The 12,740-nt window shown below is 50.2% G+C and overlaps 1 protein-coding gene across 1 annotated transcript in view; it reads right to left on the reverse strand.

Annotated features, from left to right (window-relative positions):
* The window catches only part of SORL1 (sortilin related receptor 1), a 168,643-nt gene that overhangs the window by 15,554 nt on the left and 140,349 nt on the right, over positions 1-12,740 (reverse strand). The window contains exons 33-40 of the mRNA XM_078432861.2: positions 11,105-11,236; positions 10,009-10,135; positions 9,674-9,843; positions 7,192-7,304; positions 6,861-6,965; positions 6,007-6,079; positions 2,919-3,001; positions 1,118-1,214 (exon numbers count right to left, since the gene is read on the reverse strand). Of these exons, the coding sequence (XP_078288987.2) occupies positions 1,118-1,214; positions 2,919-3,001; positions 6,007-6,079; positions 6,861-6,965; positions 7,192-7,304; positions 9,674-9,843; positions 10,009-10,135; positions 11,105-11,236 (900 nt within the window). The remainder of the gene's footprint in view (positions 1-1,117; positions 1,215-2,918; positions 3,002-6,006; positions 6,080-6,860; positions 6,966-7,191; positions 7,305-9,673; positions 9,844-10,008; positions 10,136-11,104; positions 11,237-12,740) is intronic.

Genomic DNA, 12,740 nt, shown 5'->3' on the forward strand with positions numbered 1-12,740 from the left:
GAACACTTTTTTTCAAGCTTACTTTATTGTAGGAACACAGTATATAACAGATACGACATACAAAATGTGTGTTAATTCACTGTTCATGTTATTGGCAAGACTCCTGGTCGACAGCAGGCTGTTAGTAGTTAAGTCTTAGGGGAGTCAAAAGTTATATGCAGATTTTCAACGGGGTCAGTGCCCTCGAACCCCCAACTGTTCAGGGTCAACTGTATTCAAACGAAGTCCATTTCCTTGTTTGTAAGACAGAAAAGAACAACTACACTTACAGCAGCTACTATTCCAAGGATTCAAAAATAAAATGCTTAAAAAAAAAAAAAAGCGTTCGGCAGGGTGCCTCGCATCTAGCTAGCCCTAATATATTTTGGGCAAGACGATTACTGTTTCTGATTCTGCCAATTTCTATCGGTGCGACACTGAGACAATGAGATCATAGCCTCAGAAATCAGAAAGTTGCAGGTTCTAAAGCTGCCACCTTCCGAGGGAACGACTTTATCTCTGAACCTTGGGTTCTCACCCATGAAACGAGCATACCCCATAGATTTATTACTGGGGTTGTATAAAATGCCTAGGTTACAAAGAACGCCTAGGTAAATGCCTGTGCCCAGTAGGTGCACACGTATAAGAGGGACTGGGGTACCTCCTTCCCTCCTCCCTTAGCTCAGGTCGCTTGTCCATCCATTCAACAAACGTGCACTGAATACCAACTATGCACCACGCCCTGTGGACCTCGCATTAGCAAAGCAGGAGCGAACCACGCCAGAGAAGAGGTGCAGGTAACTCACTCCCAGAACTTTCTTTTGGAGCTAAAAAATCATCGGTAGAGGGCTAATCTAGCTTCTTTCCAGTTTTTCCTCTTTGAAGCCTCCAACTTCCATTAAGAGCCAACAGAAGAGCCACCAAGCTAGAGAAGGAGGCTGACGAGCCAAGTGGACCACCTCCCCACCCCTCCCCCCCGAAGCAGGCGTCATTTACAGTCTCTTCACTCTGCCCACCCAGAACAGCAGGCAGGGGAGAGCCTCCCTTTCTAGGCGGCCCCCACACAAACTCTGCCACCAGGAAATATCCACCTCCTTTCTCCTCCCTGCTCACGTGCCAACTAGCTCCAAGGTGTTACCTTTGTGCGACAAGATGTTCCCCCGGAAGTTCAAAGTTATCTTCTCTTGTTTGTGGGTGTCAAATGCCCAGAAGAGGTTCACCACATAGCCATTCACCTGCCGAGAACGAAGAAACAGGTTAGAGGAACAGTACACAGTCGAGGGAGCACAGCAAACGCAAAAGGCACCCCTTGACGATGGCTGCTTTCGGCATCTCCTTTCTTACAGCAGACAGGTTGTTTCTTTTGATCTTTAGGCTGGTTCCAAGTGTGCGATCACTGAATATTTAGTTACCTGGCCCCTAGTTCTAAAACCAGGGGCGTCTGGGTGTCGCAGTCGGTTAAGCATAAGACTTCGACGCAGGTCACGATCTCATGGTTCGTGAGTTCGAGCCCCACGTCGGGCTCTGTGCTGACGGCTCGGAGCCTGGAGCTTGCATGGGATTCTGTGTCTCCCTCTCTCTCTTCTCCTGCCCTGCTCACACTCTGTGTGTGTGTGTGTGTCTCTCTCTCTCTCAAAATTAGATAAACATTAAAAAAAAAGAGGGGGGGGGTGGGTGCCTGGGTGGCTGGGTCGGTAGAATGTCCGACTTTGGCTCAGGTCATGATCTCACGGTGAGTTCCAGCCCCGCGTCGGGCTCTGTGCTGACGGCTCGGAGCCTGGAGCCTGCTTCAGATTCTGTGTCTCCCTCTCTCTCTGCCTCTCCCTGGCTCGGGCTCTGTCTCTCTCTCAAAAATGAATAAACATTTAAAAAAAAAAATCCCCCCCCCCAAAAAAATTTAAAAACAAACAGTAGACTATGTAGAATATAAAATATGGGCTTGATGAAATCAAAAACACTGTAGCAGAATAAAAGGACAAGAGCCAGTTCACAAAGGCAGAAAGAGGAAAAACTTTAAAGATAATTACGTTATGGTAATTAAGGATAAATCTCAGCTCAGGCGATCCTTGCAGTCAAGGCCAAGAGGTCGCTACAAAAGGGGCTCCCTTTGAGCTCTTCTTGTCTAACAGGAGCAAACCTATCCATGTATCAGGAAAGCCTACCTTTTCGAAGTCCTGAGCTCATAAAGGAATTTGATCTAAAGACCTTTAAATATGGGACACCAGCCAAAAAACACGTGCAAGACCAAAAACTGTGATACAGACAGGGTTTATATAAAGGCCATTTCTTACACCAATGGTCTCTGAAGCCAAGGGCATGTGCCCCCAAACTGCAGTCCCGTAATTGGCACAAGGGGCTCTGAAGGCTGTTTGTCCCACCACCGCTTCACGGACAGGGAGGGAAACGAGGCAAAACAGACAAGAACGCTACGGAAGGTGGACCTCAGCTTGGAAAACCACAGGCAGGCAGAGAACCCCGGTGGAGCCGGCTTTGCAGACAGACCTCGCAGAGCGGACGGGGGCGCTGGAAGGGGAGGGGGCGCGGTGGCTACAAGGGGGCATGTTTCTAAGGCATCCGACTCTCTCTTCCCCTGTGGGAACCTCTGCATTAGTGCTTAGCACCAGGAAATCCAATAAAGCTGAAAATTACAGGGCATACATATTCTGTTAACACCAACTCTTTATTTGCATTGTAGCTGTGAACCATTTAATTATACGGTTTAAAAAAAAAAAAGGAAAAAAAGGCACCAGGCTGAGGCAGAACAATTACGTGCAAAGACTCACGTTGTTCTTCGTCGGGGGAAGGAACCGACCTGGCTGTGGTATTTTGGGTTTACTGGATCGAATCCCTCGCTTTTCTTCATCTCATTTGGCCCATGCGGCACCAGCTCCATACAAAGGAGAGCCCCACCCGCCGCTGTTTGGAAATTCCAACGTTACCTTGACGTCACTATCCATGGTCAGGGTGAAGCTTAGAGAATTCTCACTGTAGCTGTCAATGCGGATATCTGGTGGTGGGATCACTGAAAACAAAAAGGAATTCAAAAAGAGAAGGCACGTGACGAAAAGTGAGGAAGGCAGGGCCGAACAGTTTTCAACTCAACAGACAAAGCGATCTTTTTAGTTGGGGAAGAAAGGGCATTTCTTGGGCTGCTTTCACTCGTCTCTTTTACCGCTGTCGTCCTGCAGCTGAGGTTGGGTCCACAGTTGCCCGGCGAACACGTAACCCTCTCGGCTCAGCCCGCTCTCCTGGCAATCAGGTGGAGCAGAAAAGTTCCACTGTGTAAATGCCCCCAAACAGCCCAGCGGCGGCCTGGTTCTGAAACGTGTGGGGATCACAGAAAGCTCCACCTTTATTGGCACTGAGGAGGTCTCAGCGGCCTCTTCAAAAGTTGAGAGCGGGCCAGATCGTAAGGCAGAAGTTGTAAATGCACGTGTGGCAAGATGCAAACCACGTGGCCTCTGGAGTCTGGCAAACCCGAGTTCAAGTTCCCGTTTTAGACGCTTAACGACTGTGTAACCGGAGGCAACTTACTTCCCTTCATACTAATGTTAACTCCACCAATGTGCCTTTTCTTTCCGTGTCCAGTAAAGTCCCACCTCGGACAGAGGAAGGAACTAGTAAGTCACTGGCATTCTCAAAAAGGCCAGAGCCCAAGCTGAGAACTGGGGGCAGGGAGGGGTGTGTGTGAAAAGAAAGTGGCAGAGGGAAAAGAGCCCTCTCAGTGCAAGTGATGAGCACGGCGCTTGACGTTCAGAAGGCCCGTCCACAAGATGGCGGATGGTGCTCTGCCAGCCACAATCCAAAGGGCTTAGTGGGATAACTATTATCAGAAGACAGTATTTTAAAAAATTTTTTTTTAACGTTTATTTATTTTTTGGGACAGAGACAGAGCATGAATGGGGGAGGGGCAGAGAGAGAGGAAGACACAGAATCGGAAGCAGGCTCCGGGCTCTGAGCCATCAGCCCAGAGCCCGACGAGGGGCTCGAACTCGCGGACCGCGAGATCGTGACCTGAGCCGAAGTCGGACGCCCAACCGACTGAGCCACCCAGGCGCCCCCAGAAGACAGTATTTAAATGACAACTTGTATACTTGAGTTTTTAGCACATGCGCCTCTGATACAGGCAAGGCAAGAGACACGTGAAGGAGAGGATAAGATTTGGTGGTAAAAGAGACGTACCAAAATCTGGAGGAGTCCCTCCAGATGATCAACCATGCAATGAGAGTCAGCATGAGGAAGAAAAAAGGATAGCAGGGCAGGAAGAAGAAAAGATAGGAGTTTCAGGCCGCCGACTCAGGGCAAAATAGTGTGGGTGCTGCTGTAAAGTCAACCTGAATTATGGTCGTGGTCACTGGGGATAGGTCACAGTCCTTTCCGAAGCCCAGTTTTTTTAAGCTATGAGCTAGGAATACTTACAGAATCAGTAAGTTTTAAGGGAGATCAATTCATGTAAAAAGGAAGCAAGGTGCTTAGTACACAAGAAGTATACAATGTACTCAATCTCATGGACTCAATGAGAAACACTGTTGTTATTAACCCACCACATCCCATGATGAACGTGGTGCTTCTGGCTGACGCCACTGCGTCTGTCCTGTGTGTTACATCACGAGGACACAGGATCACGGACCGAACGCAACACACACTTTGTGATTCAGCACAGCGTGACCTCCTGCACGTGCCTGAACCAAAACCTGTTATGAGCTGAGGCTCACCAACAAAATCGCACAAAAGAAGTTTAAGACACTTTCCAAAGCAGGTGTGATTTGCGCTGAGAGAATTCAAGGCACATGTTTTATTGCTGACCTTCCAGGGTCCCTTCTTTTTGATACGTACGGCCAGCATGCCTTGATGGGTTTTGGAGAGGGAAATGACAACACAGCAAAAACCCTAGGGGAGTGTGAACTCAGTCCATTTTTTTCTAATTACCCAAGAGCACCCTGCTACAGAATGGCTGGCTTCACTAAGTTTGCCTTCCTCTTGCCCTGATCTCAATGAGCCCCAATTTTAAAAGCAACCAGATAGTGACTCTCCATAAACCACAGCCTGTTTTTCACTGGCGCAGGCTCAGGTTAAAGCCCCCCAGTCGTGTCCCATAGGACGCTTCTGTCCAGAAACGAAAGCCGCGAGTGCCAAGGCTAAGATCAGGAAACCGCCGAGGAACATGAGGCTGTAATCCGCCTCCCCCAAGTATGCCAGAAGCCTTCATTTTAATCGCTTTAACTCATTCCTTCCTCAATTATTTCATTGGCTCGCCCTCAACACCAGTGACACGAGGGCGGAGGAAACCAAGCCGGCCCCCCCTGCCCTCGCGAGGACACGTGCAAGCGGGACAGGGCAGCGGGAGCACGCGTCTCGGCCCAAGGGGAGCAGAGCAGCCCAGCGGCTAAAGGCACAGGCTTTGGAGCCAGGAGGATCAGGGTCTGCTCCCAGCTCTCTGCGATTTACTGACCGCGTGGGAGGTGACTTCGCTTCTTTCTACTTCCTTATCTGTTCTTACATCCATGACATGGGCTGATATATGCCGAGCAGCAGGTGCTCCCGAGGTACCCGGCTCTTGGCGGGCAGTCAGCTATCACTAGGGTCAACTCTGGTGCTAGGAACTACCACCTACACACGGTTTGTCAGCGCCGCTGGGGAAGACACAAGGGTCAGCCTGGGGATCTTACAAACACCATAAATGGACACGGACAAAATCCTCTGTACCCTTGGCGAGAAGGAAGGAGTCCTTTGATTTTGGATATTGTGCATGAGTATAAGAGCTGGGCGCGACGGCCTTCGGAAATCCCTCTTGTACGTCTGCATCCTTAGAGATGCTCGGCTCAGGGGTAGGAGGACATTCAACAGGCACCCGAAGAAACTTTGTAGCTAAGGCAGTATGGAAACACCTGGAAATGTGTGCATGTTGGGCAGAAGGAGGATGCGTGAAGATTTCTCATCTACGCTTCTCCGTTTCCCAGTCATACTGTAAGTTATTTCCGAAGGGTTTCTCTCTCCTCTGAATCTGCGAACGCTGGAATCATTTACCTTTGCCTTTGACGGTGGTAATGGATTTAGAATCGCTCCAGTTTCCTACTCCACGGCTAGTCACCGCAGCCACCTTTTCAAATCAGAGTGTGAATTAGTAGAAGATAAAGGCAGTACACCATACAGCGAGGGTCCCCAGTGGGCTACGGGGCTGAGACCCTGGCAATGAGGGAGGCAAACATTCTACACAGAGGGATCCGGGACACTCAGAGGCCCCAGCATCTGAAACAAGGGGCTAATAAGAGGAAGCTGGGCAAAGGGGGTTGTGACAGTGCAGACATGACGGCATTCGTGTGGACTGACGGACGTCAAGGGCAGGGGTGGGGGGGTGCGTGTGCGCGTGGAGGCGTGGGGCCGTTCAGATACACAAATGAAAAAGGGTAATGGGGAAATGATCAGGGTCATGGAGTCGGTGTGCGCCCTTAAGGGTCCCAACAAACATGTTCTGCACAAAATCTCTCTCTTTTCTGCTAAAGGTATTAATAACATATTGCTTAAGATCCCTACGATATTGGCTTGTAAATGCCAGTGACCATAGCTCTGTACCACCCTGCAGCCAAGGATCAGCAGAAAGGTGGTAAGCGTAGACGTACGGGAGCTGAAACGCGAGCAGAAAATCGGGGTGAAAAGCAGGTAAAGCTGCATTTACCATAAATTCTTGGTTTTCTGAGGGAAGTCTGATTTCAAGTTCTCTGTGGCACTGATTTAAGAGACTGAAAAAAATGATGCCTCCCCCCGCCGCCCCCCTCCCCCCCCAGAGCAAAGGGCTGGGTTTTTAGCAGACTATTCGTAAGTCGTTCATAAAGGCATGCTCTAAAGCCGCCCGGATGGCCGAACCGGGTGCTAACACTCACTCGGACAGTGTACGGAGTGTTAACCAGTAAATTCTTTATTTCCGTGAAGTTACTGGTAGCCCTCTGGGACGCCCACATCCTGGAAGCATTCCTGCTGTATTCCACCTGAAGCGAGAAGAAACAATTATCAGCAGGGTACCCAATGGTCTGGGACGTCCTGATACCTGACGAGGAGGCAGGAGGAGAGAGGGAGGTGATATGTAAAATCCTCTAACAGGTGGACCACTATTTACCAGGCTACCCCAAATCAAGTGCTCGGCACACAGAACACCCTGCTGTGCTGGCAGACCCAGAATCTCCTGTTCATACAGTCGCACGTGAAGATGCTTACAATGTACTCTCGAATGAGGCCATGCGTGTGGGCGGGAGGAATCCAGTGGGCCACAATCACGCCTTCCTCTTCCCTGTGGAGCGACAGCTGGAGATTGCGAGGGGCGTCTGGCACTAGAAGAGAGTCAAGGCAGGGTTAAAGCCCATCTGCGTGTTGGGTAAATGGGAGGAACTTCCCTGAGACTGACCACAAAGACCGGAAAGAATCTAGAGCCAGCACTGGCAAGAAGCCACCGGGAAAGGCCGTGAGCTTGGCCTTGGCATCGACAAACCTTTCCTCTCGTCTGGAATGTGAGGTGTGCTGTCCACACGTGAGATCACGGCTTCGTTGGTTGTGATGTAGGTGTGAGGCTCACAAGGGCTGCAGGACAGAATCACCTGCAGGCACTGGGCGTTCAATGCTGAGATCCTAACCGCCAAGCACAGCACCTGCTGCCTCGACTTCTCGTACAACCCTCGTACCACAGGCATGACCACAGAGGAGTAAGACTTTCTAACGGCGCAGAACTTCTGTACCCGAATGAATGGGATCACCCTCAAAGCAAGCTCTTTAACTACTTTCCTTTAATTACACGGGCACAGCCGAGACATTTCTGGATCTTCTCTCTTGTGACTGCCTTCAAGAGCTGGGTGAGACGCCGCCATACGTGAAAACCAGCTACGATACCTTCTGGGCAAACTTCATTCTGACTGCAGCGTACTTATCCACGTGGATGAGCCACAAATGTTGAATATTATGGGCCCTCCCATTCCCCCTTACACACCCACACACAGGCGGAAGATACTATCCGCAAACCAGAGGGACAGAGGCCTCAGAAGGAAAATCCCTGCCAGTACCTTGATCTCGGACTCCCAGCCTCTAGAACTGTGAGAAAATAAATTTCTGTCGTGTAAGCCACCCGGTCCACATCACTCTGTTATAGCAGCCCCAGCAAACCGATGCGGTGAGCATTCATCAACAATCGGTGGCTGGCAAGCCCTCCAAGGGCAGGACTGTGTCTCATTCACCCGAAGCTCCCGTATCTAACCTAACACCTGAGCCATACTAGGTGCTCAGCTAATTATCTGTGGAAAGAAAATCAACGAATGGGGTATTTCAAAGATCGCTCCGGGGCGCCAAGAACTTAGCCAAGATCCTCCTTAGCAGTACCATACTGCTGCCTGAGCCTCCGTTTTGTTTGGCCAGGCAGCCTGCAGGCGTCTTCCACTGACACCAGCCCCTCACGCAAGCGTGTGCCCCAGAAAGCAGCCTGCAGAGCCACAAGCAAATCTGAGCTCCTGACACGACTGATCAACGTGTGATCAACGGTCTCCCTTGCCTCCCCGGACCTTCCCCTGGTGTGCTCCACAGAGCTTTACCCCCTGTTTTTGGCTTGAATTGACCAATCCGGCCTCAGCACAGGAACCCCAATGTACTGCACCCGGGAGCCCTAAAAAGGGCATGTGCCCGGGACCCGCCACTCTCTCTGCCTGCACCCTGCCTTCCCCTGCCCATGTGGCCCCTCGGGTGTGCTGTGGCTCTTCCTGGGGAACCTGCGAATGATAAACCTCTCTGTTTCGATTTTCCTTTGTGGTCTTCTGTGGACCGTCCGGCACCCCAGGGGCTCTACTGAACAAACGTTAATTTAACAAAGTCGTAACACACACACGCACTTCCTTGCTTTCTGTAGGCTCATCTCCTAGCTGCCCCGCCCTAGCGCTGGAATCAACGGATTCTTCAAGGAGCCCTCCTTGAAGGTCTTCCTTTTTTGAAGAATGGCACAGAAGCCCAGGTCTTACTGACAGGTGCGCTCACTGCTACTGTGGAGTCCTCTCTCCGTCTGGGCCTTCTCAGCTGACAAAGCGTGCAAATACACGCGTGTACACCAAGATACGCCTAGATACGCCTATCTGAATCTATTTCACATGTCGGCATCTGCACGGACACGAAGACCAGCGTGAGTTCACAGTGATGTCTCCAACCGTAATCTAAATGTCAGCACGGGCACTGGCAGATGAGACGTTCACAAAACCTTGGGAAAGAGGATCACTGGAATACATGCACAGTCACCCAGTGTCAGCCACCGTGAGAGGGGAAGACGCAGGGAACCCTCTAGGACACGTGAGTTTCGGGAAATTTCTTTACCACTTAGCCTCAATAGTCTTGGCGTGCCTCATGATTTCACAATGACCTCACAATCCCGAGTACCGGGAAATACCTGGAGACGGAAAGTAGGGACGGGAACAAGATAAGAAATGCAAAGGAGGCAACGGTGGGCACAATCTGAAATTCACTTCTTAGGGTAGAAAAACATTACGTGATGTGATAAGGAGAATACATACATGGTCAACCACTCGGGTGGGACCATAAACTTTCGCCACAAATCTTCTGCATGTGTGAGGCACACGTAATTATGTTCCCACGTTGCCAAGCGTCCTTGAGAAACTCTGAAAACCCCACCTAAGGGCTTGTGCGCTCCATAAAAATTAACTGTGACACTCACATCCTTCCGGCGTCCTCAGAGTCACAAAGTCGTTGGTGTTGTGCACCTTGCTCAGGCACTGCACTTGGACTTTAACCTGATACGTGGTATCTGGCTTCAAGACTTTCAATATCATGCTTGTTTTATTGCTGTGGGTCTCCACAGTCTTCCATATGCCCTCTCCAACCACCCTGGCCAAAAGAATAAAGATACCGTCACGTCAAAGCAGCATGGGGTTGCTGGGATGCCTGCCTCAGCGGGCGGGGAGCCACGCCGTGCTCGCCACGAGGGTTTACAGCACATCCAGTGGTGGTAAGGACACGGTTTTCTTCTCCCGAGGCAAAGACGGGACCCACCTGTAGTAGACGTTGTAGACGCAAGAAGCGGAGGGCATTTTCTTGGGCCGTATCCAGGTCAAAGTTACATTCCCAGAGAAGTCAGCTGTCCACTGGAGATTCTGTACTTTGTATACAGTTAGTTCATCTAGAGAGATGGAGAAGAAGGGTTGGAAAGTGGTATCCTTGGATTCCAAAGGACCCAAGAGGTCCTTTGACTTTTAGGCAGACCTGTCATGATCCACGTTGTCAAGCCACTGTCATCATCTTAAGACATTCCAGAAAAAGAGTTCAAACCTTCCTACACAACCTCTCTCGGGGTCTCCTAAATATCCGGTCACGAAATTTTCATTAGATTTCGCCTCCTTGTCTGCACTGAGGTAAGCTGTTTCTCAACAGAAAATACTGCAGGTCCAGGGACAATGTCATAGCACGATCCATTGCCGCTACAGTAGACTGAATGTTTGTGTCCCCCCCCCCAAAATTCATATGCTGAAACTCAATCCCCAACATAATGGTATTAAGAAATGGGGCTTTTGGGAGGTGTTCAGGCCATAAGGATGGAGTCCTCGTGAATGAGATTGGTATCCTCATAAAAGCGACCCCAGAGAGCTCCCTCACCCCTTTCCCTGTGAGAGGGCACACAGAAGGCGGCCATCTATGATCCAGGAAATGAGCCCTCACCAGACACGGAATCTGCGGGTGCTCTGATCTTGGGCCTCCCGCCTCCAGAGCTATGAGGAGGAAGTTTCTGTTGCTTATAAGCCATTCGGTCTGTGGTGTTCTGTTACGGCAGCCCAAAAGGACTAGGACGATTTCTAGACACGTTCTACACAGGAGGACCGAGCTCACCCCACCGCAAAGCCTGAGGCTCTGGGAGCATGGTGCACCCACACGAGGTGGGACGTCCACAGAAAACAAATCCGAGACCAGTGTTTCCCTCACGGGGATGAGTTCAAACTACCACAGAGGCAGGACAAGCCTCACTTGACCGGGTGCTCCAAAACTGGGCAAAAAGCGGTTTCCTCTTCAGACTGAGGAGGCTCCCAAGGGTTCCCGCTGGAGTGGGGGAGGGGAGAGCTGAGGCTGAGCCCAGGGCCCGAGGGGTGGCACTCACCGCTGCAGGCCCTCTCGTCACTCTCGTCTGAGCAGTCCAGGAAGCCGTCACAGCGCTCGGAGAGCACGATGCAGGCCTCGCCGTCCTCACACTTGAACTCCATGCTCATACAGGTCAAGGTGCTGTGTGTGGCTGCAACACAGGGGAGGGCTACGTTATGGTGACGGTTTGTCGTGTTTAGGAAAAGGGATCTGCATTCTCCGAACTAATCAGCTTCTGATTCAAAATACGCCTCTGGGGGCACCTGGGTGGCTCAGTCGGCTAAGCGTCCGACTTCGGCTCAGGTCATGATCTCACAGTGTGTGGGTTTGAGCCCCGCGTCGGGCTCTGTGCTGACAGCTACGAGCCGGGAGGCTGCTTCGGATTCTGTCTCTCTCTCCATCCCTCCCCTGCTCGCTCCCTCTCTCTTTTTCTTTCTCTCTCAAAAATAAATGAACATTCAAAAAAATTAATAAAAAAATACGCCTCCGGGATGAGGAGTGGTAACCCCCCCACAATGGGACCGTGATGCCTCTTTGACAGTAACCGCTGGACCCTGCCTTCAGGAAGAGCAAAAGCTTTGAAGTCAAGTGATCTAGAGTGCATGCAGTCATTTACAAGCTCCACAGCGATTCACCAGAATTGGCTTGAATACTTCTGTTCCAGAACAAGGACAAGTAATCCCGTTTTCTACCTGAAACACCGCATCAACCTCTGACAACCACACCTTGAGACAGAGGTAGAAAGAACGGATAATGTGCTCACGAGAGAACCAGGATGGCAACGGGAATGGATAAGGGATCGACAGAGATGTTGCTAGAGATGAAGAGATCCAGGGGTTGAGGCGGGGTAGAATGTCGTAACAACCCTCCTCAACTGGCGAATTAAAAATGGCATGTCTCTAGTGTGGAAGTATAGACTGCAATTAGCTACGCTTTTAAAAGAGCTCTCTACTAGAGGAATTCGCGATGAAAGAAAGGAAATGTGAGGTTTTTACCAACTATAATCCCCCTTCTCCTGGAAAACCACTGTATTATAGAGCACTGTTATATGCTGAGTAGAAACTGGTTTGCTTTGGGGAAGTTGCAAGGGGGGCTTGGTTACAAATAAAACTGCATTAGAGCATTTAGAAAATGTTTGCGACCCACTAGTGTAAGAAACTCAAGATGGAATTCATCCTTCCATCTATCCATCCACCTACCCACCCACCATCCATCTACTCAACATCCATCCATCCACCCCCCCGCCCATCTAGACACCCATCTATCCATCTACACACCCACCCATCCACCCCTCCATTTATCCCTCTACCCAACCATCTACCCATCCAGTGAATATTCACGGAGGGCTACCATGAATCAGGCACCGTTCCAGATGCTAAGACTATGGTGATGTGTAAAACAAAGGACCTAACCTCATAGAGCTTACTTTCTATTAAGAGGAACAGCAAACAACTCTGGTATTTTAGATAGTGATTAACAACTACAAAGAAACATAAAGAGAAGAATAATAACAGAACACTGGGCAGGGGTCATTTCATATAGAACGGTCAGGGAGAAACCCTGTGAAAGGCGTTGTTTTAAGAGACTGCCAAGATCCCCAACACAGAATTACCCCACGTGGAAAAATATAATCAAACAACAGCTTATTAAACATG

Source organism: Panthera onca, chromosome D1, assembly GCF_046562875.1.
Source record: "Panthera onca isolate mPanOnc1 chromosome D1, mPanOnc1 haplotype 2, whole genome shotgun sequence".
In the NCBI taxonomy this organism is placed as follows: Eukaryota; Metazoa; Chordata; class Mammalia; order Carnivora; family Felidae; genus Panthera; species Panthera onca.